The 14076-nt window shown below is 40.3% G+C and overlaps 1 protein-coding gene across 1 annotated transcript in view; it reads left to right on the top strand.

The window, feature by feature from the left end:
* Positions 1-14076, top strand: part of ST8SIA1 (ST8 alpha-N-acetyl-neuraminide alpha-2,8-sialyltransferase 1) — a 308933-nt gene that overhangs the window by 26957 nt on the left and 267900 nt on the right. The window contains exon 2 of the mRNA XM_051785004.1: positions 1862-2006. Coding sequence (XP_051640964.1) covers positions 1862-2006 — 145 coding nt within the window. The remainder of the gene's footprint in view (positions 1-1861; positions 2007-14076) is intronic.

Below are 14076 nucleotides of genomic sequence, written 5' to 3'. Positions count from 1 at the left end.
TAGGTTTATTAATGAAGGATTCAGTGGGAACTGAAATAATGCTTTTTTGGGAACAGGAAAGAGTAGGTATATATATGTAGTCTAATAGGGAGGGAGTTGTAAGAACTATTCCTTATCAGTTTAGCCTGGCTAAGGAAAGATTCGTTAATATAAAACACTCCCTGGATAATTTTACGCTAAATTATCTGGGATTTTTTGTTCTGCTTCTTGCAGATTTCCAGAGAAGATGTGAGTTGTAGGATTTCACTTGGAAATTCTAATTTTGGAAAGTACTGGAAAATTGCAATGAGGTCCCCCCTGAGTCCTGTGTTCTCCAGGGAGAAGAGACCTGACTTCTTAAGTCCTTCCTCATAGGGCAGATTTTCAAGCCCTTTGATCATTGTGGTGACCCTCTTTTGGACTCTCTCCAGTCTGTCTGCATCTTCCTTGATCTTCTAGGACCTTGGGATCTAGAACTAGCCACAGTATTGTCCTAGACATCATTAATTTGGAATTGACTTACACGCCTGAGCATAGTGATTTATATCTTTCTTGAAATATTTATGCAGATGGAGGAGTTCACTTTTGAGCCATTTCCTCTTTTGCTAAGATTATCACAAATCTACTCTACAGTTTTCCAGTTCTCATCAGATTTTCAGTTGGAAGTATGTCTGAAAAGTAATGCACAGTTGCAGAAAGCTATGAACTTAAGGGGAAAATAATGTTAGGGGTTTTTTTCAAGTATTAGTTTTTAGAAATGAAAAGTAGCTGTAAAACTTTTAAAAATGCTAAAAAAATTTAAATTTCCGTCAGTGACTTCACAGTTTTGAATAAAATCTCTTTCTCAGAGGAGAACAGCTACATCAAGCATTCTAGTAGTCACTAATAATTGATGTTTTTTGGCTTATGCAACCACTGGAAATTGTGCCAGTCTCTTTAGGATTCCCTTTAGAATATATGAAAAATGTATATAATAACATGAAAATATCCTCTAATGGCATAGTTCTGCAATGCGTGTTTTAAATACATCTATTACATATAAAAACCAGTATGAGTGTCAACCTTTCTGCTGCCATGCAGGCTATAGAAAGATGGGATATTCTGGACCTTTAGTCCTTTTCATCATTCTGTATTTTAGGATATTAATTGCTGGGTTTGCTGTGATATAGAACTTTTGCTCAATATAACCTTCAACCAGCTCACCAGCTCTCAAATTTCTACTCAAGCCGAATAGTAAGTATTTTTGGGAAATGAATGTGTAAGAGGATATGCAGTTTCAGCAAGGAAACTAAGAGGTATAATATTCAGTCTCTCTCTATATATATATCTATCATACTGGGATGACTCAAGTTGGACTCGAGTTAGAAGGCAGGCTCTAATACTGCTGGGAATATACACAAGGACATTCAGTAACTGGAGAGGGATGCCAAATTTTTCCATCCATAAGTTATGTAACTATGGGGTTTTAGGAAACCTGCTCTTCGTGAATAAGGTTTGGTACTGAATTTTGATATACCTCAGATTTAATTTTCAAAGGAGCTTCACTGATTTCTGTATGTGTTGGAGACCAGTTTTTTATCCATTAAAATGTGTTGTACAAGATGGAGTTTCTTTTGCTGAATCTCAGTTTTATTTCTGTGCCCCCCTGACTGGAAACTTAAATTTTTTAGTATCTATTTCTAAGATTTTCTGAAATAAAAGCAGCTTTTCTAGCCTTTCTGTAAGTAAAAAAGAGTCACCCCTGGTTCATCTGCTGGCTGGGAAGGTTGGCTTTTGGAGCATCTGAGAGTGGCAGGATCTCAGATGTGAGGGGTGGTCGTTAACGAAGGCGTGCCAAGGCTCTAATTAATATCACACTTTCTCTTTTGGTTTCCTTCTCTAGGAAGCTGCTGGAAGAATGCTGTGACCCTGGGCAGCTCTTTGCCATGACAAAGCTGAACTCCCCGATGGGAAAGAACCTCTGGTTCGACGGGGAATTTTTATATTCTGTCACAATCGACAATGCAACTTACTCTCTCTTCCCACAGGTTAGTAACTGTTTTTATTGCCACTTTAAGTATTAATATACTAAATGGTAGCATGGTACAAAGGACATGAATAGACTAAAGGCTTGTCAAGAAATTGAGTCTTCATTTCTTGGTACAAAACAATCTTTTTTTTTTTTTTTTACTTCCCTGTTCTGAAAATTTTGTTGGTATGCATGTTAATATTTCCTTGGCTGCTTTTTGGGTGCAGCCTTGTGCAGATGTACACAAGGGCTGGTGAAATTGGGTCACCCATCTTGATTCTTAAAATGCTGAAATTCTGTCTGTTTTAAGTAGGTGATTTCTGCATTTCAGTCAGGGATCACACTCACTGTGAGCCTGATCTCTCACCTAGGATTGCTTCAGTTGAGATCTGTACAGATCACATGCGACAGTACTTTGTGTGAAGGTGTTACAAGTTAATGAAGTTTGTTGGTGACAATCAATGTGAGCCCAACAACAGAAGCCAACAACTTGACTTTGTTGATTCTTGCTGTTTTTGAATGTTAGAAGTGATTATTGTTGTTCAGCAAAGGTGTTTTGGGTTAAGTACAGGGTTTTTGAGTGATGGCAGTTTGTGGTAGTGATCTAAACTGCTTCTTGTTTATTTAATTAATATATGAACTGATGTTAAATAACGAGGTTGTTATATTGAATTTTGTATGTGGAAGGAGAGATGTTTTATGTGGCTACACACTTAAAGAAAGCCAAACGTCTGGATGTATTAATTGATTTACATGTTGCTTTAATTTCTCAAACTGAAGACATACGAATTTGTTAAACCTCCCAGTAGATGTTGAATCATTCACACTGGGCTTTTTGTTTGTTGCTATTTCAGTTAAACATTTAGCAGAGTTCTTACTTCTTAACCTCATCCTACCAATAAAGCATGAAAAAGTTGGTTTGGTTTGGTTTGGGGTTTTTTTAAAGTAGTTTCCAAGATCTCAAAAACAGTTATGACTTTCAATGAGTTTCTTTTAATGGAGAAGTGTGAGGGGAAACTGTTGTGCAGGGCAGAGGAGATAGGAGCAGCCACTTCCTATGTTGAGACATCATCCTGAGGAGCGGTTTTACAGCTGTGTCTTGTTCAGGCTGCCAGTCTCCTGTCTTGTCACTTGTGCCTGTTGCCATGATCCAGACAATGGACCTTGGCTTCCCTCAGGCTGCTCCCAGCTGCTGTGTCCCTGCAAGCTCAGCAAACAAGTAGATGCTGAAACCTGCATGGCAAGTGGGTTTTTTTTCCTGCAGTACAGCTGGAAAGGGGCTGCCCACCTTGAGCGAATTTCTGGAGACTGGCAAAAAGTTTATGATGTGTTGCAGAGTAGTGGCTCTAAGTCTTTTTCTGTGATTATGAGTGTGATTTGTTGCTACAATATTGCATCATTTATTGGAGAGAACAGAAACCCTTGGCAGAGCTGTGAACTTTGTACCACACAAAGATACTGGCAACAGCTGCTCAAAATGTGTAAGTCCTTTCCAGGGTTTCACAAAAACCCCACCTGGGCTGGCACAGCGAGGTCACTGTTCTGTGATGAATTTGGGATTTTAGATTTGATTTTCTTTGTATTAAAACCTAGCATTCTGCTTGGCTGCTGAGGTGTCCTACCTCCTCTCATAGAAAAGAACAGAGTGCTGGATGGACTCCTTTAGAGAGGTCATTGCTGGTTAGGGAGAAATCATGGTCTGGAACTCCAGTGGTTCCTGGGCTCCCAAGCCCCATCTTCAAGGTTTATCAGTTGGCTGGATCAAGAGTAAGGATCTGGGAAGTCCTGGAAAGATAAACTCCTGAGGGACAAGGTGAGGGGTGGAGTTGGGACTTCAGTGTCCCTTAGGCTTGCCAAGCGGTCCGTGAAGAGGATGGGTCGATGCTGCTGGTGGTGGTGGAAAAGGTGAATTTTTCTGATGTTCCAACTGTGGAACAATGCTAGAAAGCAGCTCTGGGAGTGGTGCCAGAAATGCTGCCCCTTTAATGAATCGATGGGCAGTTCGTTCCTGACAAATGCTACTCACTACTACTCCTTCTTTCCTTGCAAGTACCACTGCCTCTAATTTGATGTGTTATTCCTATGTATTTTGCCCAGAGGAATTTCGTAGGCCTTTATCAGATGAAATCCCGGTAGGCTTAAAAGCTTAGGAAGATTTATTTGCGGTAAATTTTTAAGTGAAGTATTTCTCTACTTCTCTCTTTGTTTCAAGAAAAATACTCACCTAAATTTTTCAGGCTCCCTCTTTGAAGAATGGTGTCTATTAGCTTGCTAGCGACTGGCAGGCGAGTTTTGTGAAGATGAATATTCCTTTCAAAAGTATCCAGAAGCTTAAAACCTCTCATAAAATACGGTTAATACTCTGAAATGCCCAGGGGATGTAACAGGAATGTAAAGGGCCGTAGCTATGTTGATATAACCAAAAAAATATTTCCTCTGGAATAAATAAAACTGGCTCCATCCACATCAATCTGCTGGGCTTAAGCAATTTTGTGCTTGCAGAAGATTTCTCAGTCCTGAACCAGTTACTAACTTATACAATAATGTAAATCAAAACTGAATAGGAAACTTGCCATATTTCATGGCATAGAATGAGCTGGCTAATGCATCAATGGAGCCTTTTACAGGAATAAATAAGTATGTCAGGACTTAATATGTAAAATGTCTCTTACTCTTGAATGGCAACAATACAAAATAGAATATTTTTTTCTTCTGAGCAATCTATATTTAAAGTTCTTACAGCTGGGCCAACATTTTCTGATAGAGTGCTTTTCCAGTAAAAATGCTGTTTCATGAAAATATAAATTTAATATCAGTTCATTGGTTTTTCAGTTTTTCTTTGAAGTGAAAAGGTTAAAAGGTTTTGGTGGTATTATATTATTTCATTGTACCATTTTTTTAATGTAACATTTCAACTGTTAGATTTCTTTTTTTTAATCAAGTCCTTTGCTAGCCTTTTCCTCAGACCTTGCACGATTATATTATTCCCCTTTTTATTTTTTCAAGTTTTTGAGAGGCCAAGGGAGAAAACTGCAAAAGAAAAAAGCTTTTATGTGGAAATAGTCATTCAGTGTTTCATTTCAGTTCATGAGAACAAAATTTGAAGTTGCAGAGTTCTGTGTGAACCCATAATTCCACTTGCTGGAAGTAGCTCCTCTTAGTCTACCCCTCTCTGTGTTGTTTCCCCCCGATATCAAGAATTAAATTTTTTTTGAAGCAGAAATGAAATGTTACACAGACTGCACCATCTTTTCCATCCTGGAGAGAAACTGCTAATGGCTCATTGTCAATACCTAAAGGTCAGGAGAAGGTGCAGCTCAGGATGTGGCTCATCAGAGAAGACAGACTAGCATGCAGTGAGGGTGCCCACCTACAGCCCATATCCCAGGAATAGGCTAAGCTGAGTTGCCTGGAGCTGTTGGATAATGGAGTGTCACTTCAATTAAAATCAGATATTTCTTGACAGCAGCTTTGTTATGTTACTTGCTGTGATCTACAGCATTATTTCCCACTCTTAGGAGACAAGAAGCATAGAGTCTGCATATCACTGTAGGCATAGTTTAATCTTAACAGCGAGAGGTTGTTCCTACGGCCTACCTTCCACTCCTCTAAACCTTTTAATTCAGACTTAGAGTTTCAATTTCAGCCAGTAATTTTGGTATGTGTCTGGAGGCACTGAGAGTTCAGAGATGTAGGTGACCCCACTACAGTCTTGGCTGGATAAATGTCTGAGTAGCCAGGCTGCCACGTCTCATGTTGGCCACTAAAGGTCATGGGAACTCGCTGATGTAATTCCTCTCCATTGTGGACCAACTATTATACAGAACAGAGAACTGTGTGTTGGGGAGTGTCCCTGATGGGACAGAGACATACACCCTCCTTGCTCTCCAGTCTGGAAGTTTAGCCATGCAGCTCTGGTCCTGTTGTGTTGCATCGAGGCACAACAGAAAGCATGACTAGCATGTTCCACCCTTTGCCATCTGACTAGAATGGAAGAAACCAGGCTTCCATATATTCCTCCAGTAATTTTTAGATACTATGAGTAAGTGTGATGTAACCACAGGAGTAGCTGGGGTGTAACTCAAAACCATGTGAGAGAAACGTGAGCTAACACTCATCTACTTTTGAGTTACAGACTAGAACAAGCCCCAGTTTCAAATGTTTTTTTTGGGATATTTTTTCACTCTTTCCTGTCTTTTTCTTCCTCAGAGTTTCAAAAGCAAATTTCTGACTATCTTTAGCATTAGAGGGGAAAACCCCCTCACCTTAGTATTTAGTTGTTAATGCAAATAATTGATTTTTGTTACTTGTTGGCTAAAGCCTATAGAAAGGAAAAACTGAGGTAAATTTTTGAGGTCTCCTTTCCCCATCCCCCAAAGGGTTAAAATATAGTTAAATCAAATGTAACTTTTCACTCTGCCATGCAGAGTATTGGTTTGGAGGGTAGAGAAGTTGAATACATTTCAAAAGATATTTCAAATGTTATACTTCAGCTTTTAATTTGGCAAATTGAAAAATATTCAGTTGCATTGAAGCAGTTAGACTTGTTTGGTACCAATAAATTATGTCAAATTGCTAAAGTATGGTTCCACAGCTGATCAAATCCCTTCTAAAGTTTCACCTGCAGTATGCTGTCAGCTAGAAGAGGGGCTGCTTGCATTGAGCTTCTCATGAATAGTCATCAGAAATGGTGTTGGAGAAATCCAAAGGAAAAAACTGCAGGCCACAAACAAATCTGGGAAAGGTGACATCAGTTTCTGGATACCTTGTGATCAAGAGAAAGGTGATGTTTTTCAAATTGCATATATAATATAGATATTTATTTGAAGTTCAAATTCTTAATATAAAGGCAGGTGAAAAGTTAGTTGCTCTGATTGCAGCTGTAAGATGGAGACATTCTCTGACGTTTTCTGTGTTTCCTGAATGGTGTATTGGGTAACAGTGAATTATTTTATGATCATGCTGTGAGATTTGTGGTTTTCATTCAGAGTGCCTGTTAGATTCTGGGAACTTGTTTAGTTTTTCTTGGTTTTTCACAACGTTCTTCATTTGGGCAGAGATTGTAGTGTCCCCCTCTGATGGAGCTACTGGTGCTGTTTCAAAGCGAATTCCCTGCTCTTAGAATTATAGCCCACAGCTAGTAGAATAATTTGTAATTATTTCAGGGAAATAATTCAGATTTGGAAAGGGAGTTTGGTATAGAGTCTGCAGGCTTGATCCCTTACTGCATGTTGAAAATAACAGGAAAAACATTCTCATCCTGAGGAAGAAAAATGACTGTTTGGTTCCAGCAAAAGGTGAGGCCTAGGAGCAACCCGTTCTGGGAAGGGTTAGGTGGGAACACAGCTGCTCTGCAGGTGCAGGGTGGAATGTGAAGCTATAGCTGTGTGAAGAACATGAACTCCTTTAAGAGGACCATGTTACCTTGCTTTACCAATGCTCTGTGTTGTTGGACTGATTTTAGACGCAGGTGATCCAGAACTTGTGTGTAAAATGAGAAGCCACCTGAAGCGAAGTGGGCTAGGATTTGATGGACTGTGGTGCTGCCAGGAATTATTGCCTTTGGTGTTGACTTTGGAAGAAGTCTGTTAATTTTTTGTTAGCAATCTAACTTATGGAAGTCCTCTGCTCTCAGTAATGCTCTGTATCTAGTAACTGCTTGGAGAAATACATTGAAATATTGGCTGTCATATGTGTCCTGGTATTTTTTCTTTATGTCTTAGATAGGGACATGAAGTGCCTGTAGACTTAACAGTTATTGAGCATCTTTTTTATCTATTTTTGTTAATTCTACTGTCTAAATTGTAGCTCTCTGACTGCGTTTGAGTTGTATTTAATCAGGATTTGGGGGAATTTTTTGGTGCTGTCCCATGTCTTCCTTTTTTTATTTCCTTTATTTCCCCCCATCCCCCCATGCATACTATAATGCAAACTCTGTTCTTGATTGGGGCTACATTTATTTATTCAAACTGAAACTGTAATTAATAAACATTAATACAAATAATAATTAATAAACAGGAATTATTGCAAACATGAAAAATGTGCTGTATACTATAAGGTGAAGAGATAGTTAAATCTTGTGAAGTAACACCTGTGTGTTAGAAAAGCAACTAATAAGAGATCTTCTTTTTAATTATTTAAGCAATTGTATCATATAGTGTCTTTTGTAAACTGGGAGATGAAATACTGTCTGTAGAGACCTAACAAACTATGCTTTTGGGGCTTGAGTCTTCCCTTCAGTCCTAGATAATCTCTAGCCATTGGCATGGGGGTGATTGAAATAAAAAAATGTGGCTTAATATTTACTTAAGTGAAACCCCAACCCTCACTTTGATTCCATGCTGACTAATTCCAAATTGTGTAATTGGGCCATTTTGTGCAGCCTGTTAGTAAACTGGAATAGGGCATCATCTGTTCTAGCTGGTCAGTTAAACAAAAGCCATAGTCCATCTGAAACTGCTCCATAGAGATGAGATGCAAACATGCCTGATGGTGAAAATCAAAATTATGCTAAAAAACCTGAGATGGAATGTGTATGATTTGAAGTAATTAACTAGAGGACGAGCAACATGCCCTTGTTGAAGTAGTTGAGACAGACTAAGGAGCTGCTTTCTGTCCCTGTTGATCATCACTGGATGTGGTCTCTCTGGACTTGTTGAAATTTCTTCAGCCAAGCTGCCAGACCAGGCTGTCTTGGGTGAGCCTAATTTTTCTGGAGTTTATCTGCAATAATGCACATGCCAAATTGGCTTTATGTCAGTCGGTGCAAATACAGAAATAGATGCTGACCTTTCCAAATGTAAGGGAGAGAAAGGGAAGGACTAGATCTGACTGCAAAGTGTCAGTTTGGCCCGCAGGCAGGCAAAGAGGAGCGGCTGCCCTAACTCAACCTTTCTATTTCAAATCTAAACTGACTGAGCACCCATCACTCTTTTTCCTAGGTAATACAAGAGCTGATCCAGTGCCTTTGCCAGACAAACCCTTATGCCTTGGTGCACTCAGAACCCCCCCTCACAGATCAATCCCACCTCTGTTTGGGGCTTTGGGGATAGGAAAGTGTGGAAGAGCAATTGTGGTCCGGCTTCTGCCACGTTATGGATATGGAGCTGTACAAAAAGAAGTGTGAAATGCTGTGGGATTGTTGTGGAGCCACCTGAGGCAGAAGGAATGTGGGGTGTTTTCAAGGGGATAATTCAACCATGAGGGTGTTGCAGCTTGCACTGATTTTATATTTGGAAAGTGCTTTCAAAGATCTTATTTGATTCCTGTTGGTACTTGGGGCTGTACAGTTACTGACAGGTAAAATGGAAGACTGTGCACCGAACAGCTGCTGGCTGTGAAGTGGCCATGGCAGGGCTGGAGGCAGGGAAAAGGCTGAGCAATGTGGCAGTGGTGCTGTCCCAGGGAGGGAGGGAAGGGGCACTGTGGAAGGGCAGAGGCAGGGAGGATCTGGCGGCACAGTGGATGCTTGCACACATTTCTACTCATTAACTGCACAACTGAAATGTTCTGCCTCGAGTAACATTCTTACAGTACCTAGAAGTCAGAGCTACAGATGTTGTGCTGTGGGATTGTAAAGTACAGAGCAAAAAGGCTTGAACTCAAAGAAGTGGACAGCGCAGCAAAGAGGGACAGAGAGGCTCTACTTCTGCCCTGGGAATTTTATGGGCTTTTTAGTCAACATTCCTCTGCTTATGGGGACATAAAATTGCTGCTTTAGAAGCAAGAACTGTTGTAAGCAAAAGGATAATTAAAGGAAGTGGTCACAGATGAGAAGCTACAGGAACAGCAGATTTCTGGTGGCTACAAGTAACTACAGGGCATAGGAGCTGCCTGGCTGAGGGTATAAAAGTAGAAATAAGAGTGGGATCTAGTCCACCCAAAGTCAACACAAGTTTGTTTGGTTTATTTTGTTGTAGTTTTATGTAACTGATAAGATGCTAAAAGGAGATTGTTTCTCCATGCAGGGGTTTTTCTGGTAGAGAACTAATTTCTATACCTTTTACCTACTTCTACTTCTACCTACAGGTGCAATGATACCTTTGCTTCTTGAGTAAACTTTATCCTTTATATCCTGGCTACTTGTTGGCCTTTCATATTATCTATGAATTCTATTATTAAAATTCATCTTGTTGAGTTTAAAGACTCTTTACTGTACTTGTGACTATATATTTGAATCATTCAATGATCACAGTGCATTACATTAATTTTCTGTATGCAGTAGTTAGCTTATTTGGTGACATACTTCTTAAAATAGACTTAATACCCATACTGGTTTCTTTGAGGCATAGATTTAGTTGCATTTCATGCCTGGCTCTTACCACGTGGCAGAAGACTGAGTAGGAATTGATGGAATATTACATTCTTCTATTTTTCATACAGTTGTTTGTTTTCTTGATATGACTCATGTAAATTTTATTGGAGTGAGACAGGATATTCAGTTATGTTCAGAAGGTATTTTTCATGTGCAGCAAAGATATAGCCCCACTTTCTCCCACGTGTTCCTAAATATAGGTGGAAGTGTGACTTAGTGAAGTCTGCAGGCTTGGAGAAAGTCAGGGAAGGTTATGCCACTGCAGAAGCTATTAAGAAGGGGTAGCACAGTTACAAATCTTGTAGGAGGATTAAATAGTGACTTTCAATAGATCCTTTATGTCTTCTTGCTTAGGGGGGAGTATAAGCCCAGTTTTATATTTAATGAGAACTCTGATGTATTACAGTTCAGGAATTAACTTACGTAGCCAGGCATGGTTTATTTAGAGCCCTTATAACCTGATAAGGCATGGAAGGGAAGGCCTGTGGTTCTCTTCTGGAATAACTTCTATCATCTGAATCATTCCCACGAGGCAGGCATTGGCTTCCAAATGACATTTTGGACATTGGAAAAATAACACAGTAGTGTTTTTCGTCCATCACGAGGCACCAGACAAATCCTGTGATACTGGATGTGCAGGTCGCTCAGATCAAGAATCTATGCTGTTTTTTCCTTCTTGATCTACAGAGCTTATGCTTTCTTAGGGTCTTTAAGGAGAAATTTGACAATAAAATCTGTGGTGCAGATTGTCTACTGGCCAGTCACTTCCAATCTGAGGTGACTTCGGTGTGTGGCAGCGAAAGGGTTAGTCTGTAGTGTCAGGCAAAGGCAAGATAAGTGAAAATAGTGGCATCTTTACAGCTGAAATGAGCCAAAAATACAACATTTAATGGGCTTGTGAACTTGGACTTGTGTAATATAACTGTGAAGCCCAAATGCAGAAAGAAACAGATCTTTCCAGTGCAGAGATGGTGTCTTTTTTTCTTACCTTCTTCATCTATAATTTCCTTTTTAAAGACTGTTCAGACACTTATGCGAACTGTCGGCATTTGGGTTTGGGGACAGTTGGTGGGGCTGGGGACATTTGGCAGTGCTGGTGGCTTAGGCTCATTGGCTTTAGTCCAGTCCATCAATCCCAGAAGACTGCTGCTTAAATTTGCAGGATATTTTTGTGTAGGGTACAATATTGCCAGCACAATTCTGCACACTTATCTAAGTGAGCCCTTGATCTATAAGTTGGAAGTCAGTTATAAAAACCTGTGAGCAGGGTGAGGATGGAAGTTTTAAGGTTTCTGCATGCCAGTTTGGTGGCTGCAGTAGAGCTGTCTTAATATTCCCTCATGGAAGCACAGGCTCCAATGGCTGTATTTTTCTCAGTGTAGAATTTACTGGTCTAATGGTCTCCAATTTTAGAACGTCTGGATGAAGGACACTGGATCCGGATGATCATTTGTTCAGGAGGGAATTACCCACATTTTATAACATGTATTAGCTCTGTGTGCCCCGAAATGTTTTTTAGGAGCTCCCAAGTCATGCAGATGCATCTGGGTGCCTTCATTCTCCAGGTTGCTTAAAGCCCCATCCAGCCTGACCTAGAGCACTTACAAATATGGGGCATCCACAGCTTCTCTGGGCATCCCCTTCCAGGGTCTACCACTCTTACAGTAAAAAATTTCTTTCTAATATCTAATCTAAATCTACTCTCTTTCTGGTTTTATCAGACATATTTGTCTAATAATTTTTTACAGCTTCCAGTAATGGAAATTCCATGGCCCACTGGGCAGGCCAGTCTAATACATTGCTGCCCTTATGCATAAGATTATATTTCCTGACATCTAACTTGAAATTCCCCCTTGGCTATAATTTAAGAGATGTTTTCTTCTTATCTTTTCCACATATGACTGCTATCAAGTCTTCCCACAGTCCTTTTCTCCAGGCTAAACAACCACAAGTCTTTTAATAAAATAGTTTTTTCTAGACATCTGAATATTTTTGTTTTTCTAATGCTCTACAAGGAAGATATGTGACAATTGACTATGTGGTGCCCTCTGAAATGTATATTCAGACTTCCCTTTTGGAGATGGCATCAATGCCATATCCTTTAGAAGGCAGAGCTTAATGTTGCCTTTCGGCATGAACAAGCTGGTATTTAGAGTTGCTCATTATTTCTGTAGCCAGGAGATCACTGGATGTTGCTATTAATGAGGCAAACTTAGTGTCCCAACAGATGTGCTTGTCTTTTCTCCCTGATCACGTGCACTGAGGACCGAACAGGTAACGAAGCTCAGGGATCTCCTTCCCGGAGTGAGACCTCTGTGTGCCACATTCACAGCTCTGATAATCTGCTTCAGCTAATCTTGCCCATCTTTCTGCCTCAGTAAACTGAATGTACTTCCTGTAGCTGGAGACAGACAGATGGACAGTGGTGAGCTCTCTCTCTCTCTCCAGGGTGCACAGTGGAGATTGCACAGAGCTGCTGTTGCACATCTTTATTTCTCAGTGTACAGAGCCAAGCTGAGTTAGCCCTGCCTGCAGGGTATGAAGTAATACCGAGCAACCCTTGCTCTCTGTTGATGATTTTTAACAGGATGGTGACTGTGACTTGAACGGATAATGTGTAGTGCATTCTGGATTGTAGGCTGCCTAACATATTTATAGGCTAATTCATTAATAGACATTCCTTCATCCAGACCATCTCCAGCCTTTTCCTTAACCTAAGACCTCCTGTGTTGTCCTGCTTCCCCTCCCTTGCAGCAGGGCTTGTATGCACAGTGTAGCTTGTTATTCAGGAGCAATGCTGCAAATTTCAGCGTTGGGACTAGGCTCAATAGGAGACAATTTAGGTAAAAGGAGACAATAAATGCAAAGGCTACACAGATCAATTCTGTGATCCAGTATTATGCCAGAAAAAATGGGAAAGCCAAAGATGAATAATCCTTGTTTATGAGTATGATGCTCTTTATAACAATTCCCTCAAGCACTTTACAGTAATTCAAATTCAATGTATGGTGTTACTGCACAGCTAAGTCTATGCCTAGAAATCTCAGGAGACAATTAAAATGAGGGCTTCTGCATGGGGAGTTTGTGGAGAAGAAATACTGCAAACCCCCTTTTTCCCACTCAGTAAACAGACAGAGATGCTGAACCATTATTCCTTTTGCTTCACAGACAAAAAAGTGCAAGAGAGCTAGAGAGCCCCTGCAGTATTTGGGGCAGTAGAGAGGAGCTCTTCTCCACCCTGTGGCATTGAGCAAGGCCTTGGAAAACTGGGACTATCTCATTTAAGTTCACCAGCACTGCTTTCCTGGCTCTGGTCTTGGCAGACATTATGTGGTTCCAATTCCCCAGTTTGGGATCTGTCTTCCAAGGGATACCCAGGGCTGGCATCCCCTCATCCTAGCCTGGCTGTGGCTCTGGTTGGCACAGTGGTTGCATTCATCTTTTCACAGTGGCCACTAAGCAGGAAAATGTGGATGCACTGAAAGAATCTGTGGTGGGGAAATGACAACAAGCTCTGTGGTAAAATAGGTGAAGTGAAACCTGGTTACACTCACGTCAGTGACAGTGTTCCAGTTGACTTGAGCAGGGTCAGGATTTAGCCAACACTACCCTCTTGCTGAGTGTAGTTCTGCCAGGGACTCATAATTTTGGTATTGTGACTTCAAGGGTAACAAAGAATTATTTTTTTTTCAGTTTCTCAGCCTGCATTAGCCGTTGTTTTCATGTGCTGAATGAGTTATCTTCTTCATCTAGTTTGACTGAGAAATACTTAATT

The sequence above is a fragment of the Manacus candei genome, unplaced genomic scaffold, assembly GCF_025592945.1.
Source record: "Manacus candei isolate 608988 ecotype Guabito, Panama unplaced genomic scaffold, ASM2559294v1 h1tg000018l, whole genome shotgun sequence".
Lineage (NCBI taxonomy): Eukaryota > Metazoa > Chordata > Aves > Passeriformes > Pipridae > Manacus > Manacus candei.
This window is presented reverse-complemented; position numbering and strand designations above follow the sequence as displayed.